This window comes from Talpa europaea, assembly GCF_964194135.1.
Source record: "Talpa europaea genome assembly, chromosome: 10".
Classification (NCBI taxonomy): domain Eukaryota; kingdom Metazoa; phylum Chordata; class Mammalia; order Eulipotyphla; family Talpidae; genus Talpa; species Talpa europaea.
This window is the reverse complement of record NC_140077.1, coordinates 101,348,730-101,376,181: the sequence shown is the minus strand read 5'-3', so window position 1 is coordinate 101,376,181 and position 27,452 is coordinate 101,348,730. Positions and strand designations below refer to the sequence as shown.

Here is a 27,452-nt window from a genome sequence, read left to right as displayed (position 1 = left end):
TACTTGAGCCTTTCCTGCCCTTCAGACTTGGTACTTAAAGTAACTGTCCAGACAAAGTAAAGACTGGCAGAGTTACCCCAGCCACAGAGGGACTAAGGCAGGCGAGTCTCCAGCTGAGAGGAGGAAGTTTCAGCCACCAGTCCGGACGCAGTGAGTACAGCAACTCAAAGGAAACCCAAGCAGCTTTGCAGAGGAATGTCTGCTGAGTTTTCAAAACCTGCTCATAATTAACTAATTTTAACCAAGATGGGCAGAGCTTGCCAGGAGATTTGAGAAAATTAATATGAACCTAAAACTAAAAGGAGCAGCATTGATCAGAACTCACCAAACACAACCCAAAAAAGTCTGCATAGTTTAAATAACTAAGAGAAAGTTAGAGGAAAACTACTTATAATTAAAGAAAAATACTACAATAGAACAAAATAAAATACAAGTTAATAAATAGAAAGAACTGGGACTATAGTACTGGGTAAAATGATTACTTTCCTTTGCCACAAAAATTTCATTAATTAAGAAAGAGGTAAACTCTTTCCTAAGGATAGAAAGCATTGTCAAACCAAACTGAAATTATATCGCATGCATTCTGAAATGTACATACAGAATTGCATGTTATAAATTTCATCTACCTGCAGGTAATGGCTTTAAATAAATTCATGTTCATTCAGCAATCGAAATGCAGTTCATGTCTTTTGATTAGCAATTCAAATTATTCTTTCAGTGGGATGAAATCTCAAAAGTTTGGGGCTGTTAGTATTCTTAATAGAGTCATCTTTCACTAAAATAGTTTGCCATTTTGAAGGCAAGGCTTACCACTGAGTGTATAAAGATTTTGTTTCATTTTCTTTTTATTAAAATGCAAAAAATCGTGGTTTCTTAGCTAACACCCACTCCTGTGTCTCTTTAGTCCCAAGATGTCCTTGCCAACACCACCTGCCCCTCTGATATCTTAGCAGCAATCCACCTGCACGACCCTTGAGCAATACCCCATATAAGCCATGGCAGGACTAAAGCTTTTTCCACCTAACAGTAAAACTATTGTTCATTTTCCTGAAATAGTGTTGTGTCCTGTTTAAAAATGCCTAGGTATCTCTCTCTCAAATACATCCCCCTGGGAGATGTTGTAGCAGCAATTACCTTTTTATATATTTTTTAAGAAAGCATGCACAATTTCAAATAGATATTTTTCTTACTAAATTTATTGAACTAAAATTATTTTGAAATTATTGCCATTCAGTTAAATTATCCATATCACTGCCAGGAACATATATTGTAGGTAGTTGTATATTTAATTGACTTTGCAAGAATCTATAAGGAACAAAACATAGAAAAAGGAAACACCTTTAAAGTAAATGTTTATAAAATAAGATAACAAGGAAAGGTGATTTTGGATGCATATCACACAAAGATATCACTATAATATTAAAATTGGAGGGGAAAAAAGACTAGATTATCCTAAATTCCATTTCAGATGGCTTAGATGATAAAGTAAACTGAAGGGTTAATGTGCAAAATATGAATTCAAGACAGTATTGGGGGAAGACTTGTTTACCTCCAGTGATAAAGTGGCCCTTCTATGTTAGTATTTCTCATCTAGCTTGTACAACTGAAAAGGTGAATTGAATTCAGTAGCCTTCCCCAAACATTATTGAATGAAACATGTCTGGATCTTGGCAATTGTGGTTTTGGTCCTTTTCTTCACAAGAGAACCAGAACTTTTCATTAAGCGGAGTGACCCAGTAGAAATTTCTGCAATGATGGAAATGTTTTATAATCTTCCCCTGTCCCAAAGGTAGCTGCTGGATTTAGGCCGCTATTGAGCTGCTTAACAGGTGGTTCTTATAACTATAGCACTGAATTGTTTTCCTTTCATTTGATTTTTTTAAGATTTATTTATTTATGCATCCAAGAGCTGGGGTACAAGCCAGAGGTGTGGGGGGAAAGGATTCACCAGAGACAGAGTGGGTAGCAGAACAGGCACAGTGACTGAAATCACTGCTGAGGGGAGCAGCGGGCAAGATAGGAGAGGTCTGCTGTGCCAGGTGGGTTTCTCCCTGGCAGGCTGGGGATCAAACTCGTGCTGCAGAGGCTGTGGATAGCTTCAAAGTGCGGTGTTTAACCCCTTGCGCCACCAGGGAGGCCCTCCTTTCATTTGATTTTAACGCAAACTTAGTTAATCATATGTGGGTAATGGCTACCAGGCTGCATACTAGCTGACTCTGCTCACATTGTTCTGCTGACTGGACATAGCCTTCTGCAACATGCCACTGCTGACCCTGAACTTAAGGAGAGCTATAGGAGGTTGCTCTATCTACCAGTGTTTTCTTAAGTCATAAAGATAGAGGGTTTCTTAAGTGTTTAAACTCATACACACTGAGGGGACAGCACTAATGAAGAAAACACTTTTGCCTCCAGGGGATCCGAGTATGAGCAGCAATACAACTTAAATGTGCCCTTGAGCTCACATATTAAATATAATGAGAACTTTTGTTTGCAAGGCAATGATAGCTCTAAAAGTCTCCCACATGTTCTGCCCTTTGTCACAAAAACCAACTGAAACAGTCCTAGTCCAGAAATCTTTTCATCACCCCACTTACTCCACTTACTTTCATCATCTCCATTTCATCACAGGAGAATTTTTAAATATAATAAAAATAGTAACCAGATCTTAGAGGGTGTTAGCTTTTGGAGCTCTGAACTTGTTTTTGTTTGTTTGCTTGCTTGTTTGTTTGTTTGTTCAGTTAGTATCCAAAAAAGATTTGTTGATAAAATAAATTTAAAGGTAAATGAATGGATCATGCAATTTCATAATGTCCTTACTGCTTCTCAGAAGAAGCAATTTTAGCAAATGCTTAAAAGTCAATAAATATGTAGTAATCACAATTTTATCACAGAATCACCACTTCTTGTTTCATTTTTGTTTTATTTCAGAAGCTCTTGAAAATTACATCAAGTGACCTGCTCACCCTCAGACAGTACAACCATGAGCAATAATGCAACAGACCTAACCACTGGATTCATCTCCTCTTCTGTAGCTATTATCTTGTTTGGCTCAAACTTTGTACCACTTAAAAAATATGATACTGGTGATGGTAATTATCTTTCATTCACTGTTATACCTTACATTATTTTTTAAATGTGAAGTTTTCCTTTTTGGTATTTTTAAATAATGGCTATATAACTAAATTTTGTTGAACCTGACATAGGAATAGAAGTTAAAATAAATCATTTGATAATAGCCATGCAGTTTATCTGAGAGCTGGTCAGTATAAAATAATCTGAAGATTGTGTTTTATGGTAAAGCCAGGATGGACATTGTCAGGAAAACGTTTAAATATATGTTATGTTTACAAAAGAAGGAAATTAGTGCTACTAATAACACATTTGAAAAACACAAATGCCCAGGATGAGAGAGAACAAGCATTACAGGAATTCTGTTTTCGTAGGGCAATTTTGACTCTGACAAAACATGAGATTGAACAAAGAAAACTACACCCAGATAAATGAAGATGAATAGTAACACACAAAATGTGCTCACACATCCCTCCCCCCAAACATTTACCAGCAGCCTCAGTTCCAGCACCACACTTGTCTACACTTGAGTTAGAACCCTCCATCCACCCCTTTCACAAAACTTCATGATTCCAATGCACACTTCAATAAGCAAACTTCAGGTCTTTTTCAAATTAAAGTGCTTTGTTTATTTTAACATTTGTGAATTTCTTAATTTCTTAACCAGTATAAAACTACACTGCCATTTTTATTGGTTTCCTATCGCTTTTAAGATATTGTTGAAGTTTTTGAAATTGTGCCCTTAGCCCAATTTTCCCCATTAGCTCATCTGCATTAGCTCATCACCTATGTTCAACTCTAACTGTATGAGGTCTATATGTGACCATAAATGGTTTTATGTTTATCCCAAAGGTGGCATAAATGGCACACAAAGGTTTAAATAGCTGTTGGGATATAGTCTGAGGGGATAGCACTAAGCATGGCACCTGAATAAAATAAGATTTGGTTTTGTCAGTACTCTTTGGTAGAATATTCTTGATTTGATTAATAGTTGGAAATAAAATTTAAAAAGATTGTTAATCAAGAAATATGTGTGCGTGTGTGTGTGTGTAGAAGGCTTTCCAGCCAAACAACCTAGGTTTAAATTCTAATTCCACAAATTATTAGCTTTTTTCATCTCAAATGTATTTTTTCTTTCTTTGAACTAGGGTTAACTATAATGTAGAATACTTGTGCGAATTATAGTAAATATGAAAAGTGCCTGCAGTCAATAAATTCTGACCTTTCCTATAGTAATAGCTCCTTGATCTCTCTGACCACCAATTTACGCAAGTCAACTTGAACCACTGATAACTTTCTTTTATTTCCAGGTATGTTTCTCCAGTGGGTACTTTGTGCTGCCATATGGTTGGTCGCCCTGGTGGTCAATCTGATATTACATTGCCCTAAATTTTGGCCTTTTGCAATGGTTGGGGGCTGTATTTGGGCAACAGGTAACGCATGATACAATTTATTATTTAAACATCTAATGCTATGTTCAAAATAACTAATTCACAATAGAAGGAAATAGCACAGAGAGGAATTCTGAATAATGCTTAGTCATAGATACTAGAAAGTAACAATTTCATTTTTTTCATTCAGATCCTTCATAAATATTTTGGGGCATAGCTTATCTCTTTCTACTTAATGATTTCTAAGTCCCTATTAGAAAATAACTATAGTAAAAACTGTTTCCATTGCTCTTGCTCTCTGTCTGGTCAAGCTTAACTCATATATTTAGTTAGGTGTTCTGGCCTTTCTCTAGCATGTTTATTAGAAAATACTTATAAAATAGTAGTCACTACTAATATCATGTGCTTACTTTAGGAGTAAGCAAACACAGACACATTACCACATAAAAACTTCCTTTTGTTGTTCTATTAATACCTAAAATTAAAGAATTAGAATTTATAACGTTGCTTGTCCACCTAGTAATGTTTTCTTCTATTAATATAAATACAGCCCAGCAGATCTCTTCTCCTTTAACAAGGAAATTTCCAAGTACCAAGAATCTTTAGAAGTAATTTGACTAAAAGCAAATAAATTTTAAATAGCTAAAAACTTATTAGTGCCCACTTAATTTGAATCTCTGAAAAATTAACTGATTTAGAGAAGTTGGAAGACAGAAAAATTAACTTTTAAATTCCCACTAGAATTTAATTATTATATTTCAATTATATTTTAATGATTGTGTTTATTGTGTCTAATGGGGAGAGGAGAACACAGAAAGCACATAGAACTTTATATTCACCTAGCAGGTTCCTCTGGAATTTAGCGAGGGAAGGGTCTAAATTGAGAAATGTTGCAGATGTGGTTGCTAGAGGTCATAGTAACTGATTAGAGATGGGAAGTAGAAGAAAGGGAGGAGCCAATGATGATAAAGGGATTTTATTCTAGGTGAGTGATTGAGAGTGGTGATACCACTGACACACATAAGCAGAGACAGGGATGTGTTTGCAAGAGAAAATGATACTTTCAGCTTGGGACCTTCTGACTTTGAAGGCACTGACATTTCCACAGTGGAGGATCTCTATTAGCAGTGTGGAGCATAGCACTATAGCTAAAACCATGAAATTAGACCAAGCACCCAAAGCAGAATATATCAAGGGGAGAAATGTGATCAAAGGAAAGTATTTAGGGGGCACATAACTCCAGAAGTTATGACAAGACAGATCAGCCAGAGGAAAAAACACTAAATAGAGAAACAGAAGAGAATCAGGAGCTAAAAGCATCTTGGAAGCAAAGAGAGAAAATTTTTAAGAGAAGTTTGTAAGACTGAGGTCAGACAGACTGCTGAGGGGTTAAGAACTACAAAAATGATCAAGCATTTGGCCCTGAGTGCCCCTCCAGAGTACAAAACAATGAATGCAGAATCCAGATGATAAATCAGTGAGCATGGGAGAGCAAAATCTGGGATTACATCGGGCCAAAGACTTCTACCATTGGTTGACCGTGGGCTCGAGTCTAAAAAAATGGTCACTACTAATTTTATCATTGATAACTTTGGCAAAAAAGTCATAGAACAGAGAGAGGCCTGTATTAAAGTTGAAAAGCATTGGTACAGTTAGGCAAGGTGCTAATTCAACAGTTTTCCTGATAGGATTTCCTCTGTCTAGTTCTTTTAGCAATAAAATCATGCGTTTGACACCAAAGATGTAGTTATTTTAAAAATAAGGAAATGTGCTTTACTAAATTCTTCCAAATACCACAATCTGCAGTTATAGTTAAAATTTAAATATAAAAGGCATTTTCTATATTGAAAATAACACATTTCTTCTATGTGTTACATCTACAGGGAACATTGCTGTTGTCCCAATTATCAAAACCATTGGTTTAGGCCTTGGAATCTTAATCTGGGGATCATTTAATACCTTAACTGGCTGGGCAAGCTCAAGGTAAAACAAAGCAAACTATTTCAACGAAGATTCTCTGCACTCATATTGTATATAAGATAAGTGCTAGTGGTTGGCCTAGCTGAACTGAATAACATTTTCTTCTTACCCTCACAGAGATTACAGCTGGTAAGACATACACATAAAATATGATTATTATTTGTTCTAAATTCTAAAGAAGGGATTTAGGTATTTGATGAAGATAAAGAATTATCTCTAGGAAATGGAAGTAGGGAAAAAGAAAGGAAACTGACATTTATTTTCACTTTCTTTGTATGACAATTTGCTGAACATTTTATAGGCATCATTCTCAATACATTTTCACAAACATATGGGGTAAGCTCTATCTTAGATGAGAGCTGATATAGAAAGAGTTTCAGTAACTTGCTGAAGGTCCCAGAACTAAAAAGTCAAGATTCAAACCCCGTTCTTCTAGTGCCAAAGTATATATCCTTTCTCTCTAAAGACTGGGTCAGGGTTAACAAACTATAACCCAGGCTCCCAGTCAGTTTTTTATAAATAAAGTGTTATGGAGTACAGCCAAACTCATCCATGTAAGTATTGCCTATGGTTGCTTTTTACACTACTGCGGCAGAGTGGAGATTCCAAAGAAGAACAATGGTCCACAAAGCCTAAAATATTTATTTTCTATTTCTTTAAGGGAAAGTTTGCCAACCCCAGCTCTAGTGTGGGAGACCAAGAATGTTCCCACAATCCAGATATGGCCATCTCTATTTTAAGTTAAATTAATTACAGGTTGAAAAGTAAACACTCACGTCCTCAGTTGCACTAGCCACTTTTCAAATGCTCAATCTAGCTCCCTGGTGGTCTGGTGACCAGGATTCAGCGCTTTCAAGTGTTCCATCTCCAAATATGACCTGCAACCCCACTGGATTGTGCAACTCTAGGACATCCTGTCATCACAGAAAGTTCTATTGGACTGCATTGCCCCCACCATTCAAGTTGGGTTTGGGAAAATTAGTAGAAGGGAGGATGTAAGTCTTATGTTGTCAAACTCCACTTCCCACTCAAAGCATTATAACAATCTCCATAGAACAAAACAATCTACCCTCCAACATATTCTTTCCTGTCAATTGCGTATCTCTATTCTGCCCTTTACAGGTGCTGTTTTCTTTTTCTTCTTGACTTTTTTAATTTCTTGCCCCCTGCATGGTTTGCAATGACTGCTAGTAATGATCACTACATTATCAAGGCATGGTGAAGCAAAGAGAATTTAACCAGGCAGTTTCTTAAAAGTCTATTTCAATATTATACAAAATTATAGCCAATAATAATGCAAAATTCCATTAGCCACTAAATCTAGTTTTTCTTCCTTCTTCCACAGTCTTAGTAAGAAATGGATACTAACTACACTAACTCATTTAATATCATAAGTAACCTCTAAGTCAGTAGATATAATTACTATTCCATTAGAAATATGAGAAATTGAGTACAGTCAAGACACGTAACTTACCCAAGTCAAAGTGAGGGAAGGACTTGGGATGTGAATCCAGAAATATGACCCTGAGGCTATGCCCTTAAACACTACAATGAACATATATTCAACAATGGCACTGCTGTGACTTTCTCCCTGTCCAGGTTTGGCTGGTTTGGAATGGATGCAGAGGAAGTGTCAAAACCACTGCTGAATTACATTGGAGCTGCACTGTCAGTAATAAGGTACCCAGTCGTTTCCAATGATTTAGCTACTCTTCTGAACATCTAGAACACTTTGCAAAGATTCTGATGTGTTTGCCTTTTCTTAAACCCACATTTCATAAGCTTGACATGATTTCTTCCTCAGATTCTTCATTTGCAAAGACAGCCTTGGTTTTAGAGCACAAAAAGCCCTGCCCTGGAGTCAGGAGTACCAGCGTTCGCTCTCCAACACTCAGAGACCCTCAGACAACAGTTTAGCTGCTTTGATGCTCACTTTCATATCAGTAATAGGTAGAAAATCTTAATAGCAGTTTATAAATTAGAATCAAATGGCACATTATTTTGCAAACTAAAAAAATGCTACATAGATACTGTGCTGGCTTCCTGGTGCCCCGGAAATGGACACTGATTCTCTCTTCTAGTGACTGCTCATCCATCTTTGCCCACTTCGCTGTCCCCTCTTTTTTTTTTTCAATAGAGGTAACATTGGTTTACAACTCTGTACACGCTTTAAGTGAATAGGTTCACATTCTTCAAATGTGTGTTCCCACAACAATTTACTTAAATATCTAGTTGTATTTGTATCTGTGTCTGGTTGTATGCATTTATATGAATGAGGATGAACATGGCTTTGGATTTTTATATGGCAATGTTCTGTCACTAAAACTCTAACACGAATTAGGTCACCTTAAATTCAGTCCCCTTTCCTCTCTAAATTCCATTTATATTCCCTGTCAGTGCCCCACATAATGGATAGCACTGCCTGGAAAGATTTTAGTTCTTTTTTTATTCCCCAGGGAAAGAACACTATATCTCTTTTCTCCTTATATGATGGTTTTTCCCCAGCCACATTCAGGAACAATCTCTTTGTCATTGAAATGTTGCCTGAGAGAATGATTCCAGGCCAATTGGGGAAGAAATAACATAGATTATTCTAAAATAGCAGATTCCTGACATTTTTGGTTAGAGGCAATTTTATGTACTTTGTCCAATTTATATAGCATTGTAGGTTTGAACAGCTCTCTCCAAAACAATTTCTTTATACCCCTGAATTGTAATATAACATGTCTTAGTTTTGACTAAAGTAATTTAAGACAAATTTACCCAGTCCATCCATCAGACATTGTTTTTCTCTATATTTCTTCTTTCTTTAGAAAGAGTAAATTCTCTAAAAATTGCATATCAATGTCTCATGTTCTACCACTTCTACTTATGTCACCTTGGGCAAATCACTTTATTATTCCAGTCTTGTTTTCTTCATTTACAAAAGGGATAATAATAATACCAATTCACAAGACAATTAGAGGATTAAATGAAGTAAAATATGCTAAGCACATGCTTAATGCTATATATGTTGGGCAATTTTCATTATAATTATTTTAGTAATAACTATTTTATGTTCCATTATTATTTCCCCTTCCAGCATTTGTTGTTCAACCCTATATTAAACTTATTAGTCCTCAGAGAACCATGTCACTTGCCTTGGCACTTGGTCTGTGGCAGGGAAACACAATGCTCTCTCTCTGTGATGGATCTGAGCTCCCTTGGATGTTTTTCTGCTGATGATTTCCTGGAACCTTTCATTTCATTATTTTAACTCAGTTAAATCAGTTTTGGAGCTTCATAGTGTAAAGAAATTTGGAATACAGTTATGTTGTTTTAGGATGTTACTTCTCTTTGTTTTTTAATTCAAATTACTGTTTCTATTCTCTGTATAGTCCAGGTTTTAAAGGAAATTCATGTGGGGGATTATAATGAGATAGGTCAGGTAGAGCAAAATGCAGAGATCAATACGAATCAAAAGGAAAGTTAAATTACATATGGATTATGGAAATGTTCCGATTTTTAAAGCTAGTGTATGAGATTGAAATAAGGAAGCTAACAAGGAAATTTACAATTTTTATATGAAAGATAGCATGTAATATGCACTTTGCACTATTCTATACTTAAATACCTATTAATACATAATTTCAGGGCCTCCCTGGTAGCGCAGGGGTTAAAGTCAGCACTATCAAATTATCATCGCCAGCCACTGCAGCATGAGTTTGATCCCCAGCCAGGGAGCTAACCCATAGGTGCAGCAGACCACTCCTTTCTCGCCTGCTGCTCCCCTCAGCAGTGTATTTCAGTAGATCTTCCTGTTCTGCTCCCCACTCTGACTCTGGTGAATCCTCTCACCCACTCCCCACATACACACCTCTAGCCTATACCCCAGCTCTTATATGCATAAACAAATAAAAATAAATCTTTAAATAAAAAAATACATAACTCGGCCTCAGATGTATTTTGAAAACTACTTATATTTTAATTTTTGAACCATGCAAATATATTTCAAATAGGAAAGTCAGGCCTATACCTAACTTGTTCATTTTCTTTTGTTTATTCAATATTTTAACACATTTTAACATATTTGCTTGGTTTAAAAGTCAATAGTTCTGTGTATTTGTTATAAAATATACTGAATATGAATAGAAAGTACATTATGAGAGAGATATCAAAGTAGAAAACTCATTAGGCTTATGAGTCTATTTTTATCTCTCAAAATAGACTCTGGAGATCTTTCTATATTAGAGCATAGAGGACCTTCTCATTCCTTTTTAGTTTGTCCAGTTGAGGGTATTATTAAACTTTGTCAACAGAATAGATGAGAAATAGTATATCAGTGTAGGTTTTATGTATGTATATATACTACATAAAACATGCATACTCTTTGTGTTTTCATGCTTGCTTATTTTGCCATATGATTCCAAGGTTAAGCAGAAATAAAAGGAAAGATGGGGGCCAAGGAAAATCAGCAGAAAGACAGGATTTGAGAAGAAAGTTTATGAGTTTAGCTTTTAACCTTTTGCAATTAAGAACAAGAGACATCAAAGAGAATGACAGTCGTGGAGAAGTGGCAGGACCATTGAAGAGGCAGTTTGGAAGTAATGATCAATATTTGTAATCATCATATTATTTGGGCTTGATTTAAACCATTCTAGAATTCAGATAGCTTGATATTAATGATTACTATGATAAATATCACTAAAACTTATTTTCTTTCCAGTGCTTTTGTGTTTTTGTTCATCAGAAGTGAAATACCAACTAACACATGTTCCACAGACACCACACCATTAATAACAGAGCATGTGAGTATAAGACAACTTGTTTTGAAATATACAAGAAAAAGAAAATTAATCGATTCATAGGTTTGAAACATGAGATGGTGATTTTCATTTTAGTCAGAGTTATATACTGTATAGCATTTTTATGAGAGCTAGTTCTACATAGCAATCAATCAAATTTCGGCCATATCCTGCTCTACTTCAAGGTAAAGACAGGAAATATATAAGGAATCACTGATTTGACTTTAAATAATCTTAAATAGTTTGAAATAGCAAATCTGCATTAAATATGGACACATTTTAAGAGAGACCTGATGTAGCACAAGCACCAGTGGTTTCATATACAAAAGTGACTTCAGGGTAAACCCCCATGAACTCTGAGCCCACAGTCCAGTCTGTCCTAGTTCAAGTCTCCCTTCTCCTGCCATGGCCAGTGCTGGAGGTGCCTCGGGACTGGCACCCACACCCCCACTGAACTATTGCCTCTCTGAAGATGCTACCTCTACTCTTTATGTCAAAACTAAATTTTTTTCACCCTTCCTTCTTCCCCTACCAAAACTCTTTTGGATAACTGATATCTCGGTTAAATTGTCACTGAAGTTAAATAATGGATTATGTGTAAGAGGAAAAGGAGGTTTATTAATCCACAGGCACTAGTAATCACGGAATATTTCCGCAGGAATGAAAAGTTAAGGCTGGGAAGATTCCAGGTATCCCTTGCCTACTTTATGTTCCAGATACCTATCAACCATACTTCAAGGAAAAAACAAGGGAAAATGAAATAAATGCAAATTGCTAAAAGATACGTAGTAAGCTAGCTTTTTCTAAGCAAGGTGGAAGGATATAAACAAACTAAGCTTAAAGATACATAAACAGCATTGACTGTCTGTATTTAACCAGACACCATAAGCTCCTCACAGTGAATGGAAGCATGATTGCCAAAGAAAAAAGAAGACTTAGCGCATGACAAAGAATACAAATCTAGTTTCTTATCTCTTACAAAAGCTGGAGGAGTATCACATCAAGAAACTTCTGCTACAGACAAAAATGATTACAGTCAATAATAGGAATATTATTAATTGCTCATAATTTTTCCTGACTTAGAAGATTAGCCTAATCCTGAAACATGGTTGGAAATATTTCAACTAATTACCTTAAAAAAAATCAGAGTGGAAAAATACCTATGGACCTGATGCATTAATAGTAGAAGAGTTTGAGTTTTCCTTGTTTTAATTTCTTTATAGGTAATTAAAATAGTTAATGAAACACAAGAATTAATACCTTTTTTTAGTTTTAATAGGTGTATATCTATATATTAAAATGAAAAAATATAAATGAAGAATTTGCCAACTGTCAAAGCATTTTGAATTAAACCTCTTTAATTCAGAATCAGAAGCAAGTGAGTGTAAAGATATCTACAGAATCAGAATGCATAGTATATAATGCTCATATTTTAAAGTGTGTTTAGGAGAGGAAAGAAAAACACTGAGAAAAAGCCATTGTCACCAGAGTGATTACCAATAGGATGCTATTTTTTGTTTTGTTTTGTACCAATGTTTTCAATAGGTGATCAACACAACTCAAGACGCCTGTCCTGACTACTCCTGGGTGGATAAATTGTCTACGGTACAACACCGCATAGTGTAAGAAGAGGTTTGGTTATTGTGTCTCATATTGGTTAGAGCAGTGGTTACCAGAGTGAAGTGATATTCACTTGAATTCACAAAGAAAATGGCAGCCCAAACTTTGACTCCCTTAGCTCCAAGGTAGAGAAGTTTCTTTATTCCCTGCTGAGTGTTACAGTAAAGGGGATGTTGGTCTCAGTGTTTAAAAGAATGCCTAAGCCACTGTATCATTCTAGCCAATAAGCAACCTCATTTTTAGAACTTTTGTGACTAAAACAAAAGAGGTAGTTTAGGCCACAGAGTATAATGCATCAGGCATCGCCATTGTATTAGGAAATGCACTTCTTCAGAGGTGCCCCACCCAGGAGGCCTGCTCTTTGCTAGGAATCCCTCCTCTCTAGTGGATATTCATTGTCAAATACAATGGAGTAGGTTGTGTCTATAATGGATCCTCCCACTGTCTCCATAAAAACTGGGGGAGTTGACTTCACATCAGCTCCTATATTTGAGGGGTTTCTTTTTTGGCAAATGAATATGAAATAGTGAATAGTTTGTATTGTACAACTGATGACTAGCTGGGATTTTATATGATGACCTTTCTTTTGCTGCAAATATATAAAACATTTCCACTTAATATACACAGTAAGTCCTCACTTAACGTCCTGGTAGGTTCTTGAAACTTCAACTTTAAGCAAAACTATACACAAGAAAGTAAGTGTTGATAAGATTGTTTTGTCCATGAGGAACTTTTTCCTCATTGATTTTAGAACAAAACCTACATTGAATAGAATGACATTCATCAAGGTCCTGCTGTATACTCCCCTCATAGTGGGGAAGAGGCAGTGCCTGGCACATGAGTGCTCAGTAAATATTTGAATAAATGAAAGAATGATCTAACAAGCAAACAAGTTTGGGGGAAATAATATGTTACTGTTTTTGCTTCAGAATGAAAGAGATCTCTCAAAATATTTTTTTTCACAAAGCTCTTTCTTGAAGGGAGTATTTGTGAAGAAAAACATTTTTAGGTGTTTTATCAATAGGTAGGTCTGGTCTGTGTTCGGGACACTCCTCCGTCCTGATTTCACTACAACACAGGGATTTCCAGTGTGGATAGTTTATTGCCAAATTGGCCCCGAGAGTTCTTCTAGTCTCATATTCCTTAAAGCACTATTAAAATAGACTAAGAAATTGTTTTCAAGCTGGAAAGGGGATAGTGTTTGCCTAAAACCCTTTCCTATTTCATGCCATTGTCCTTTGTATTAAGTTAAAAGGACTATTCTGAAATATTAAGCACTTCCCCCGAAATCATTGAAAATTCTTGTTTCGTGCAGATACGTCCCGAGTCTAAGGAGTTAACAGGACTCTTGTGCTTAAAATAAAACATTTTCTACTTATAAAAGTAATATTTTACTTTAAATATCTAGATAATTTGCTTACATTAGCACTTCCTCTTGGTCATGTTAACTAAGGCATCAGTAAGTCTGTGGATCCCAACAGCTGTTTTGAACAAATGTGTTTGGTACTTAGTCTATCCTAGCCCTGTGCTAGATCTTAGTTTTTTAAAAAAGCAAAGGTAATAGTGTCTGTCCACAAATACCTCATAATTTAGAAAGTCAGGTTTATGTATCTAGACTATATAATATCATGGCCATGTCCTCATTTATATAATGACAATTTATAATGATAATCTATCTGTAAATCAAGTACTTCCAAATTAGACAATTAGAGACTAAAGCTCACCTCTTTCTTAGTTCTGATGCCATTTTGATATTACTGGGTTCTTCTCTGAGTTCTGCCAGTCATAGACCTTAAGATAGCTGGGCAATACCTGAATAATTGCTTGCAATTTCCACTTGGAAGTATACTTATCATTCCGTGTGTGTGTGTGAGAGAGAGAGAGAGAGAGAATGAGAGAGCGAGAGAGAGAGAAATATTGCTTTGAGTGAAAATTAATGGTGATTTGTTTTTTAAGGGGCTGTAGTCTGGCAGTGATATCTGGGATACTCTATGGATGTACATTTGTGCCAGTCATTTATATCAAGGATCACAGCAAAAGAAATGATAGTATCTATGCAGGGGCAAGCCAATATGGTGAGAGTAAACAGTTATTTTATCTTATAAATAAACTCAATGCTTGTTTTTCTACTTAATATAAAGAGGATGTGATTATAGTAAATACTAGTATATAGCTTTGATCATGCGTTTTCATTGTGAGTGATAAATTAGAAAGACTGAAAATTAAAAGTAATAAAAGATTATTTGAGTATTTTATGTGATCTTTAACATAGAAATATATAGTCAACTTTAGTCAGGATACATTTCAGCGACTTGGATCTTAACACAGTTTCTGGCTTTACAGTAAGATTTGAGACATTTTCTAGTTAGATATTCTCTGGGGAAATATGTATTCTCTTTATAAAAACTAAAGTGTAGTACATAATACTTTAAAATTAAGTAAAGATCAAACTATGCCTTCAGAAAGGTCAAAATACAGCCTATTTAGTCCAAGGATGTTATTTCTCAAGCACAGAGTAATATTCTGAAAGGTTCAACATAAGGTTCCTTAATTATCTCTGATTCTAGTATAGTACTCATCTCCTAGGCATAAACTCACACTCTGCAATACTCTGGGTCAGACTGAAAAGAAAATGACAGAGAATCTACGTCAGAGCAGGGGTCCTATAATTATGTTGAAACATGGCTTACAGCCATGAGATAATGTGAATGAAATCATGGATAATAAAGTTCTAAATCAAATGGCACAGAAAGTAAGGGAGTACACAGCACAATTCAGATAAGGAAGAAGTCTGGAGGCCAAAAGCCATGATGGAAAGACTGATGAAGCTGATTTGAACTCGACTTTAAGTGAGTGATAGACATTGAGGCGATCTATAGTTTATCCTTCCTTTTAATATCCTGCCCCATGAACTGTTCTCAAATCTTATTGATCACTCTTTTTTTAAGATTTTATACAAATACTTTTTGCATTTTTTATTCTTTTTTTTTTTAATGGAGGCATGCTTTATTTATTTATTTATTTGTTTGTTTGTTTGTTTGTTTTGTTTATACATGCACTGGGTACAGTCAGGAGCGCGGGAGGGTGAGAGAATTCACCAGAGCCAGAGCAGGGAGCAGAGCAGGCAGAAGGACTGAAGTACACTGCTGAGGGGAGCAGCGGGCGGCAGGAGAGGTCTGCGCACCATGTGGGACCCTCCTCCAGTGGCCGGGGAGCAGCTGGGGATCGAACCGGCGCCGCAGAGGCCGCGGGCAACTTCACAAGCCAGCGCTCAACCGCTGCGCCACCGGGGAGGCCCCATTTTTTATTCTTTTTTACATTAAAGTGAAAAAATCTACAGAAATGGAAGAATGTTAGATTAAAAGAGAAAAACAAGTATGGAAAAAAAAGTGGAACCAAGAAAGAACCTAACAACTTTGTGCTACACTGTATGCTTACTAGAACTGAGTCATATATTTGACTCTAAGATATCTTATAGCACCAGAGTAAACTCAGAACACAAGACAAAAATAATTGCTCACTATGAGCACAGTTGTTGGTACTGGGCTATAATAAACAACATTCTTAACAATTTCGTTAGTAAACAGAACAATCAGTTCTTAGGACAATTCAAATGTATCTGATAATGCATTTTATTCCAATTTATTACAAAATAATTGGGGGAGACATTTTTTTATTTCTTTTACCAGATAGGTAGTGCATGTTCTGTGCTAGGCAATATTTTAAACATTACAATAGCAATTATTATGGTTGGATAACATCATTATCTTCATTTTACAACTGAGAAAATTAAGACAGAGATTAGGTAATTTGACCAAGTCCCAAAGGTAGCAAGTAGTGGATAAAAGATTCACTTTGAGGTGGTCTGTGCTTTTTATCCCTAAGCTATGCTGTCTTTTGTGGGGTCATAGATGGATGTGTTGTTTTTACATGATCCAGAAGTAGGATTTAGTATTTTAGAAGAATAGATAAACTCTTTGTCCCTCAAGCCTTTCTCTCTAAACATAACCATTCTTCTGGGTCAAAATGTAGGTGAGAGGACCATTAGTCCAATGTGGCCTTCCAGCCAAGAACTGTTAAGCCACCCATCTGTGTGACCAGACTAACAGTTGGTGGAATTGGGGTGTCTCAGATATTGAACCACAATCCCTTGCTATTAACTCCCCTATTCAACTAGGTTTATAGTAAATAACTATAAAAGCCCTGTGGAATTAAAGTTCTGTGGAATAACTTTCAGAATATCCTGTATAATGAAATCTGCCACAGAGATCTAATCTGGTCTCCAGCTTGATCAAGAGACTATATAAATTTAGGGCCCCAAAATATTTTCACACCCTCCCCAACTATATTTTACTTGGTAATTTGCTATTATTTCTATAGTCAGTAATATGAGGTCTTAATACCTATTTAGTATTAAAATAGTTGCATAATTTCATACTTACTTAGCATTCAAGATAATCATTAAAACTAGCCTTTTAAATATGATTCTAGTAACTAATTTGCTACTTAATATTTCTAGGTTCTAAGTATGTTAATTAAAATTTTATATAAATATGTCAAAACTAGGATAACAAAATTTAATAGTCCCTTGTTTTAAAGAATGATTTTGATTTGCTTTATTTTTATAAGTCGAATGTACTTGAAATGACTAAAATGGTACTTGAGAGTTTTATCATCTCTATTTTCAGATCTAGACTATGTTTTTGCTCACTTCAGTGGAATCTTTCTTACAAGTACAATCTACTTTCTGGCCTACTGTATAGCAATGAAAAATAATCCTAGACTGTATCCAGAAGCAGTCTTACCAGGTAAGAATAGTTACTACAGAGAATTTTCTTATTATGTAAAAGTATTATCCTCCTGTCATTTATTTTTTTTTAATTTTATATATTTTTACATCATTTTCCATTTTTACACAATGTATGCATTTTCATCTTGGTTATATTCCCCACACAATTCCCACTCCCCCTTATTTTGACCTTAACCCCTTCTCCCTTCCCCCACATAGTGTGTGTCTGGTTTATAGTTGCTTGTTGATTTTGATTTTTACTTTATTATAATTAGTCTTTCTCCTGGTTCCTTATTTAGGTTTTCTAATTTCCTGCTCTGAGTGAGACCATCCGGTATTTTCCTTTTTCTTTCTAGCTTATTTCGCTTCCCCTCTCATTTAGCTTGAATAATTGTCTTCTGGAAACCGAGCTATCCTCTGTATGTGTGTTCACGTCTTTGGTTCTGTTTACCACCAAATATGAATTATTTAAAAGCCAGTGAACCTTAAAGAACAAAATTTTAAACAATGAATCTAAGACCTTTACCTATGCCAAAACATTTGTACTATACCTCAGATTTATTATTTCTTCCTTGCTATCTAAGGATTCACATTAAAAGTCAGAATCCTGTGACTCTACTAAAAAACAAAATGTATCAACAAATAGGAATCTGGAGTCACTTGAAAAAACAGTTTCCTCCCAAAGTCAGTACAAATGTTAGAGAGTTAAAAAAAAAAGGGCGGGGAGAGATCTGTTAAATGCACTATTTTGGACTCAGTATATAAGACATTATGGTAAAATTATATATTTTTTACTAATTACTAAATTATAATTTATAAAATATAATTTATCATTTATTCAAGAGTTTACTATAATTGGATTTGGAACACAGGTCTACAAATAAAATTTTATAAAAAGCAAAATAAAACATAAGTCAATCATTTTCAATACACAATTCATTAAAGCCAAAATATAGACCATGTAGAACCTTATAGAAACTGGTAGAGTATTTTCTGAATGCCTTGCTCAAGAATCCTGAAAATTTTAATTGATATTTTCATTCAAATTTTAGGCATTTTTTTTCCTTATTGATCGCATTATCCTGAACCACATTTATTTTCATGTTCATGGTTTAGAATAAATGGTGTTTGTAGGGCATGTTCAGATCCCATATCTTTCCTGGGTTCCTCTTCACCCCCCCAACTTCTCCTTTGAGTACCATATTTTAACATAAATAAAGTGAAAGTGCTGAAAATTATATACATACTGAAAATCATTTGATTCCCAAAATGGTCATAAAACACCGCTGTTGGTGGCGCAGGTGGTTGAGCACAGTGCTGTGAAGCTGTCCACAGCATCTGCAGTGTGGGTTCAATCCTGGCCAGCCAGGGAGATACCCACATGGCACTGCAGACCTCTCCTGCCTCGCCTGCTGCTCCCCTCCGCAGTGTATTTCATTCAGTCTGCCTGTTCTACTCCCCACTCTGTCACTGGTGAATCCTCTCACCCTCCCGCACATTGGCCTGTACCCTGTTCTTGTATGCATAAATAAATAAATCTTAAAAAAAAAATTCATGTTGGCCAAGAATGTTAGTGAAGAATGCATTTATGCCTGCACTTTAACGTTCCAGCTGTACCTGGAGTGTTGATTTTTCAGGAGGGGAAAGTGACTTGCCAATAACATGCGGTGTCTCTGTATTTCAGGGTTCCTGTCAGGGATTCTCTGGGCCATCGCTACCTGCTGTTGTTTCATAGCTAATCACTCTCTCAGTGCCGTGGTCACTTTTCCCATAATCACCGCTGTAAGTAGCTGAATTGTTTTTCTAAATCTTTGTTTTTCAAGGTAAATCTAATTTTCCTGAAGCATTCTTAGTGAATCACTAAAGGCTGTCGTGGAGGTTCATGTTTTTAGGAGTAAATTTAGATTCATAGATTTATGGAAATAAGCTAACACCCACTGGTTTTCATGTCCTCGATTGCTAAGAGAATGTTTCCAACCTCATTTTAGTGGGTTTATTAATTTCTAATCTATTAGAGATTTTGGTTAATCATCTTACCTAATGTCACTTTGGATACATTATTATTCACTCTTTATAACAATGTTCATATTGTTTATGTAACAGTTTTATGTATTATAAGGTTTATTATATACAATGCTTTTTACCCCTGTTATCACACTTAAATTTCATGACAACGTTGTGAAACAAAGTGTTACTTCATATTCCTCCTCGTATGTAATTTAATATTTTTATGATTTTATTTTATATAATTCTTACATCATTTTTTCATTTTTGCACAATGTATGCATTTTCATTTTGGTTATATTCCCCATACAATTCCCACCCCCTTTTTCTGACCCTAATCCCTCTTTTTCTCTCCCTGCCCCCCACTGTAGTGTGTCTCTGGTCTATAGTTGCTTGTTGATTTTGATTTTTACTTTATTGCAATGTAATTTAATATTTTAAAGAAAAGTTTAAAAAAACCTCTGATGGCATTTATCACAACAAACACAATACAATGTCCAGGTCTTACCTGTTAAACTAAAAGCTGAATCAGCCTATCCAGAGGGTTCAGTTTCTCAAGATGTCTCAAACTTACCTTGTATTCAAAGGCTGACTTGAAAGATGTGTCATTTGTTTAAATTTACAAAAAATGTGCAATCCAAATTGCCCAAACAGTTAGGTCTCTTATCTAAGAAGTTCTTACTATTTGACTCTCCTTTGCTGACATCAGAGTCTACACATATTGACTTCAGTTTGCCATACTTTCAGCAAAGCATCACTTCCTATAACCACATAACTGTCACAATAACCCTTAGATCATGTCCTAACTAATATTTAGGAAATAATCAGCCAATAAGCCTCAAAAGTCAATGATACCTTTTGGTATTGTCTTCTACTATGTACTCTGAAATGAATTTCCAGATTAAAGAGGATAAACATTCTTGAGTGATTGGCATGAGTATTAGTTTTATATCCTCTATTGTATTATTTCCTCCCTTTCTGTCCAAAGTCAGTATGGAGTTGCCTTTAGGATCCAGATGCTTCTTGTTTGACTTGGGTTTTGAAACTTAGGACCTACATCATCCGGAAAAGATAGTTCCTTTGACCTATTTCTTCATTTCTTCTGATGTTGGCTTTTCCAGATGCTGATAAACAGAGTAATATATTTTATTGTTTCACTTAATGCCAGAAGTGGAGTCAAAATTTGATGACCCAGTGATTTAAACTATTGGAATAGCAAAGGGGAAAAAACATGTTGGAACTGTTTATTTGAAAGCCTTCCAGAGTTTGTGAAAGGTTTGAAGAGAATATTAAAGTGCTAATATAAAACACCTCCACAAAGACCACAATTCATCCAAATTCCAAATTTTTTCATTCTCAGCTAAAAAAATTAATAAAAGCTAATTGCTTAATGGTTTCAAATTGCAGATATTTGAAATGTGATTTTCCATCACATTTCTTCTCATTACCTTTGACCTGTATTATTTCATTCCTGTCTTTTTATCCTATTTACTAATCCATTGTTTATTTTTCCTTACATGGCTTTCCTATCTTCCCATAATACCATCTTTGGCATTTACTAAAGCTTAACATAAGACATAGTTGATCTCTGTGCTATAGTATCAATTTAAAACACATTTTTTTAACCACGTGCTGTTTCCATATGCACCTTATTTGTCAGGCCAAAAAGAACATACTAAAATTTCTTCAGTAATGAAATTGTCTTAGGCCAAAGAAAGTTATGTTTATTCATTCATTCTTATTAATCCTTTCTCTAGTATCCTAAAGACTTAGTTAGATAGAAAAATAAATTATTTATTTATTTAAATATTTTATTTTAAATAGAGCACATTAAAGAAAATCATTCTATGGCATAAAATATGACAGTATCATCAAAACAATAAAAATGAAAATCATAAAGAAAAATATCTTCATTTTGTATTTAATGCTACTTAGTTTAATGTAAGTTAGGGCTGAGATTACAGAAAATTTATTCTGATGATATTGTTACATTGTTTTATAATAGAAGGTTATTTGATTAAAGTGTCACATCAGAGCTCTAATTTATTATATTTACATACAGTAGTTACAGAAAAAGTCAAATGAATCAAAGTTCTTACTTTTATTTAAGGGTCCAGGACTTATAGCTGCAATGTGGGGTGTCTTCATATTCAAAGAAATACAGGTACGTACCAGAAATGGCACATCTAGAAAATAGAAATAGAGCCAAGTAAGGTTATTTAATATTAAGGTTGTGTTATTTTCTGAAAACTGCATTTGACTTCTAAACCAGGTCAGAAAATACATGAATGGATGTAATAGGTCAAATGTTCAAACTGTTGTCTTTTCTAACTAGAAAATAGTCAAGATATAATAATGATTATCAAACAGTTTCTCTCTATCCCAACCCCCAGTAGAAGACACTTTAACTTAAATTTCATTTAAGAGATTTTATTTTTATCATCCAGTCAAAAATGACAGAGGCTGACTGTAGAGTAAAAAATAAACAAGGTGGAAGATTTTTTTTTTAATCCCAAAGGTTAAATATCCCTAAGGCAAATGGAATTTGGGAATAAATTTTTATGTTTGCCCTGATAGCTCCGAAAGGTCTCCATACCAAACCAGCAAACTTTGTAGGGAAATAATATGGCACCCAGTGCCTATGTCCTTTACAATGTAGATGATAGTGGTTTTAAAATTACATTCATCAGATAGTTCTGGGATGTATATTTGTCTGTGTTTTCATTACAAATTGTTTCAGTTTTTTTCCCATTCACCTCTATTTGTAAAAAGTTTCTTACTTGAGGAATATACATATTTACATAGTGTAAATAGTGTTTTGCAATAGTGTTTATTAAAAAATACAATCTAGAAACAGCCTGTCTGTCAGTGTTTCTACCAAATAGAGAACAAGATGATCTATTATATATATATATGTTATATTCAAAAATCTAAGTTAAAAATTCTGCTTCAAGGAGAATGTTGGTGTGATCTTTCTATAATTAACAAAAGAAAACTATTACTATTGCCCAAAATAAAAAGTAAGAAACTAGACAGTTTGGGCAGGTTCTAGAATATAGATATCATTCTTCTTTCTACATAAATGGTAAAATAAGAAGCTTAGCAAAGTATTTACATAATCAGTTTGTATAATGCTGATGATTGTGGACCCATGTACTGTTTTTTCTTACGTAAGTGATTGCATTGATTGTCTAATTCAAATAGTTGCATCAATTGTCTGATTCACAAAGCACATTCACCTTAGTGTATCCATACTTTTTTCTGGTTATTTTTTATTAAAGTAATACTGCATTATAACAGTCTATGTTTCAGGTGGGGGTTATAAATTAGCCTCTATATATTCTAGGTCAGGTCACCACTAAAAGTACAGTTCTATCCTTCACCATACAATTACCCCTTTTAACCTAATTTACCAGCCCTCTTCCCCCTTCTCGCTGGTAACCACCGATATGATCGTATAGTCTCAAAGTTGATCTTCACTTCATTTAGTTTATTGGTTTGTTTTGTTTCTTTATGTATCACATATGAGTGAAATCATATGGCATTTCTTTCTCCATCTGATTTATTTCATTAAGCATAATACCTTCTAGGTCCATGCATGTTGTTGCAAGTGGCAGGATTTCATCTTTTTATGGCTGAGTAGTATTCCTTTGTGTGTGTGTGTTTGTGTGTACACACGCACTACATCTTTATCTAATCATCTGTTGATGAGCATTTAAGTTGCCTCTAGCTATAGGCAATTAAAATAGTGCTGCAATAACCGTGGAGGTGCATATATCTCTAGTGTTTTTGTGTTTCTTGGGAATACCCAGAAGTGGGATAGCTGGATTATATAGAGTTTCATTCTTTAAACTTATGCTCTTTGAGTGCCTACTCTGTACTAGTACTGATTTCTAGTCCTCACTGTCTTAAAACTAAGAAAAATACGTTAGGGAAATTTTTATACAGGAGTGTGTGTGTATGTGTCTGTGTGTGTTGTTCTGTACTTGGAAGACCTTCTGGTTTTATTTTTCGACTTTATCATTTATACGAAAGTGACTTCCGATAGTGGAGTTGCTTACAGTGAGTCAGACAATACAGCTTGCCCTAACCCAACCTGCAAAGATCTCTCTCTGGTCGTCATCCACTCTAGCCAAGTTGATTGGCATTAATATGAATGAGAGCTGATGATTGCATTATTTGATTTGACTATCAGGAGCTCTCAATGTAATTTTAAAACATATATCTGAATCTAGAGAGGCACTAGTCCTGTTTTACTTTGTGATGTTCAAACCTTACCTTAGAGTCCACTTACTTTGTCTATATTTAAAGAGGGAAGTAGAAAAACTGGCAATTATTCAGAGGGGAATGGCCAGGACAGTAAGGGAAGCTGAAACCATTTTATATAAAAAATGGTCACAAGAGCTAAAATACTGACCAGGAAAAAAAGATCCTTCAGAGATATTAGACAGTTATTTTCAATCTGTGAGAGTTTATCTTGTGAGAGAAAGATTAGAATTGATCTCTGTGCCCTTAGAGATGGCATTTATAGTAGATAAATATTTCTATTTAACACAGTAAGATATTTCACTGTTAATGTAAAGACAATCTTGGAGTGGTTATAATGTTTCCATCTTTCAGACCAATGCAGCCAGACATATAGAGCCAGGCAAGTCAAATGGAGTCTCCTCCTCACATTAAGATTTTTCTCTACATCTGTACTTTGTCATCTCTCTCTCAGAGGATGTAGCCCCCCTCCCCTTATTTGTCTCTTTGTATTTGTTCTGACCCCCCTCTTCAAAAAAGTATGGACTTTACAAAACACAAATTTGAGCCTTTAGTTACATCCAGATGCCCATGCCTTTAATGTGTTCTCATTGCTTGGGGGGAAAACCCAAAAAACAAAAATAACAAGGTGGCCTATAAAATCTCCTCAGGCCCATAGTCCTTAAAACTCATCTGTTCACTTAACTCTCATTGTTCTAATCACAGTGAACTTTTTCTTGTCCCTGACAGGTAACAGGCTTTTGTGGGGGTTTTGGTTTGTTTGGTTTTTTTTTTTTTATTTTTTTTTACATCAGACCTTTGCACTTAAGTTCTTTCTACCTGCAGCTGTTCATTGATCCTTATAGCTAGAAACTCAACACTTCAACTTTGCATCACACCCTTAAACAACCATGGTCTTTGCTTAATAACACCCCTGTTAATTTGTGACATTATTTTCTGTGATTACTTTCATTCCATTGTCCCACATTATACGATTAGCTGAAGCAGCACACATTTTCACTCACCAACTTTTTTTGTTGTTGTTTTGCATAAAGACATTTTATGTTTATAATTAATGATGCCCCTCATATATTTTGTTTCTGATGTCCCCGTCACTATTGTAAACACCATTCCATGTACTATTTATTTCTCATCAGAATCCTGTTTGCTTACCTTCTTCACCCTAGCACATATTGAAGGGTAGTAGGAACACACATGTACTTACTGAATGGATGAGTTGGTAAGGATTCTATGGGTTTTCAAGAGAATTTGAATGATTACATTGACGGACACACAGGTGACCAAAGCAGGTGGCTAGTACGGTACCGAAAAATTAAGAGTTTGTGCTTTTATACATATAATTCAGGGTTTCTTGATTGCAGTTATTCTCTTTTATTATTCAGGGTCTACAAAACTACCTGTTGATGATATTTGCATTTTGCATCATCTTGGCTGGAGTCTTATGTACTGCTTTTTCTAAACTCTAATAACCACAAGACCAGCAGATGGCAGCAGTGGTTAAAAGAACAGGTCTTCAGGACACTGGAAAAACACTGAGAACAAGAGTTCATTTTCATACTGCCAATGGATCTCAACTCCTCTTAGAGTGGGTAAATAACTTTTTTCACCTATCTGAGAATGAACGAAAACTGAGTTTCAATGAAGTATAAAATCGAAAAATTCTTCTAATGAACTATTTATGAAGATGGGATTTCCAGGATGACTAAAATGTTTACATTCTTATACAATTACAACTGTGGATGCTCCATTTGCCACGCTATGTACATAGTATTGTTACTAGGAAAGACTGTGAGGTTCACATGCAAAAAATGTACAGCCCAATTTCCCAACATATTACCCTCATTAATGAAGAGAGGCAGAAAAATGTGGAGAAGAGGAGGGAGACTTCCCTTATCATGGAATTAGAATCCAAAGATGTCTGGATCCTTTGCTAGAAAAAGTAAATGTCAGAGTTGGTAACTGAATCTTAAAAAGGCCATTTCTTTTTTTTAAGGCCAAATTTATTTTTATTCCAAGTTAATACTGCATCACCCACACATCTTAGCTCAACATGTTTTTTTTTTTTTATTTATAAGATTCATCCAGACAAAAAAGTCCTCCCATTGAGAGTATGTCTGTAATACCTATGTACCTACACCAGTACACACACATAAATACACTCACATGGATGGACGCACTAGTCCAAATCTGGGAGAAATGCTAGAGATGCTACAGTGAGGTTTTTGCTAAAATATGCTTTCCTGAAATCTCTCTTTTAACTGAAGGTTTTCTTCATATTTTAAACTGGGGTTTCCACTGACAAAAGAAAATGATAGACAATACCAGTTTAATTTCTTTAGGAAAACAGAAATGGAACTGCTAATATGAAATTTATTTTGAGAGTTTCCAAACTCCAATCAATGTAAATTTCACCCACTGAATTATCCCTTCTATTTTTTCCCCTTCTCTGTTCCCTCCCCTTCCTTTCTTTTCCCTTGATCACTATTCAGAAGTCACAGAATAGCATTCTAGTGTTCAGCTCCATGGATTTAAATTCCATTTCTGCTTCATCTTAACTGTGTAACTTTGGCTAAGTTCCTGAGTCCCTTGTATCAGATATCGCATCTGTACACTGGGGGCGATGACAGTATCCACCTCGTATGGCTATTGTGAAGTACAAATTAGTTAAAATCTGTGAAGTATATTGAATAGTGTCTGCTGCTTGACAAACATGTAATTCTTAACTATCACTATTTTGTATTGTTTGTAAAAGAAAATACATCTGTGTTTTGGAGAATGCCTTATAAGTTACTGCCTTCATGACTACTCTGTCCAAACAATTGCTTTTTAATCTCTCTATGTGAGCAAATATTCAAAATGATACTGGAGTTCCTTGTTTAATTGTTGAATTGCTAACATAAGTAAATATTTGATTATAATAAATTATAAAATCTTGTTTTATTTACCTGAAATGTCATTAATTATGCTGATAAACCTTGAATAAATTGACACAATATGAAAGCTATTTTTCTTATTTATATATGTTTAAACTTTTATATTGGATAGCATTCAGTTGCTCTTTAGTTGAGACTGCCAGTTAATATGCATAATTTTAACTGTGAAGTAACAGAAGTGCAGGAAGAAATATACAAAAAAAATCTAATTACCACTAAAGTTTCTACTACTAGGACAGGCTTATACTGCATTAGCAAGAGTACTATGGAAAAAAAATTTTACAAAATGGTTACCAAATAACTTATTATGTAAATCTTAGTCTAATTGAGTGCCAAATCTCCACTCTCTGTGCACACCTCAGAAAGTTAACACCTATCTCTCTTAAGGCTTTAAAGTTTTGTTTTTCCTTGCATAGAAACAAAAATTTTTATGTTTCTTTTTATTTTTTCTGGTTTGACTTCTGTAACTGAGTAGTACAAAGGCAGCCCCACCTGAAGTAGGGAACGAGGTGACCAATGAAGCTGGCGTCTAGGTTGAGAATTTTCTATAGAAACAAAAATTCCTAATGAATTTTAAAGAATTAGTACTTCATTCCCCAAGTTACCCAATCTCCCC

At 35.0% G+C, this 27,452-nt stretch overlaps 1 protein-coding gene across 1 annotated transcript; it reads left to right on the top strand.

The window, feature by feature from the left end:
* Positions 1–2,980: 2,980 nt before the first annotated feature.
* TMEM144 (transmembrane protein 144) lies at positions 2,981–25,369 on the top strand (the record flags this gene model as incomplete). The annotated part of the gene is made up of 11 exons (XM_084245408.1): positions 2,981–3,089; positions 4,380–4,502; positions 6,344–6,443; positions 8,040–8,120; positions 11,146–11,227; positions 12,770–12,846; positions 14,801–14,919; positions 17,533–17,652; positions 19,318–19,415; positions 21,748–21,801; positions 25,286–25,369. The coding sequence occupies 11 exons, from the start codon at positions 2,981–2,983 to the stop codon at positions 25,367–25,369; spliced, it is 1,047 nt and encodes a 348-aa protein (XP_084101534.1).
* Positions 25,370–27,452: the final 2,083 nt, after the last annotated feature.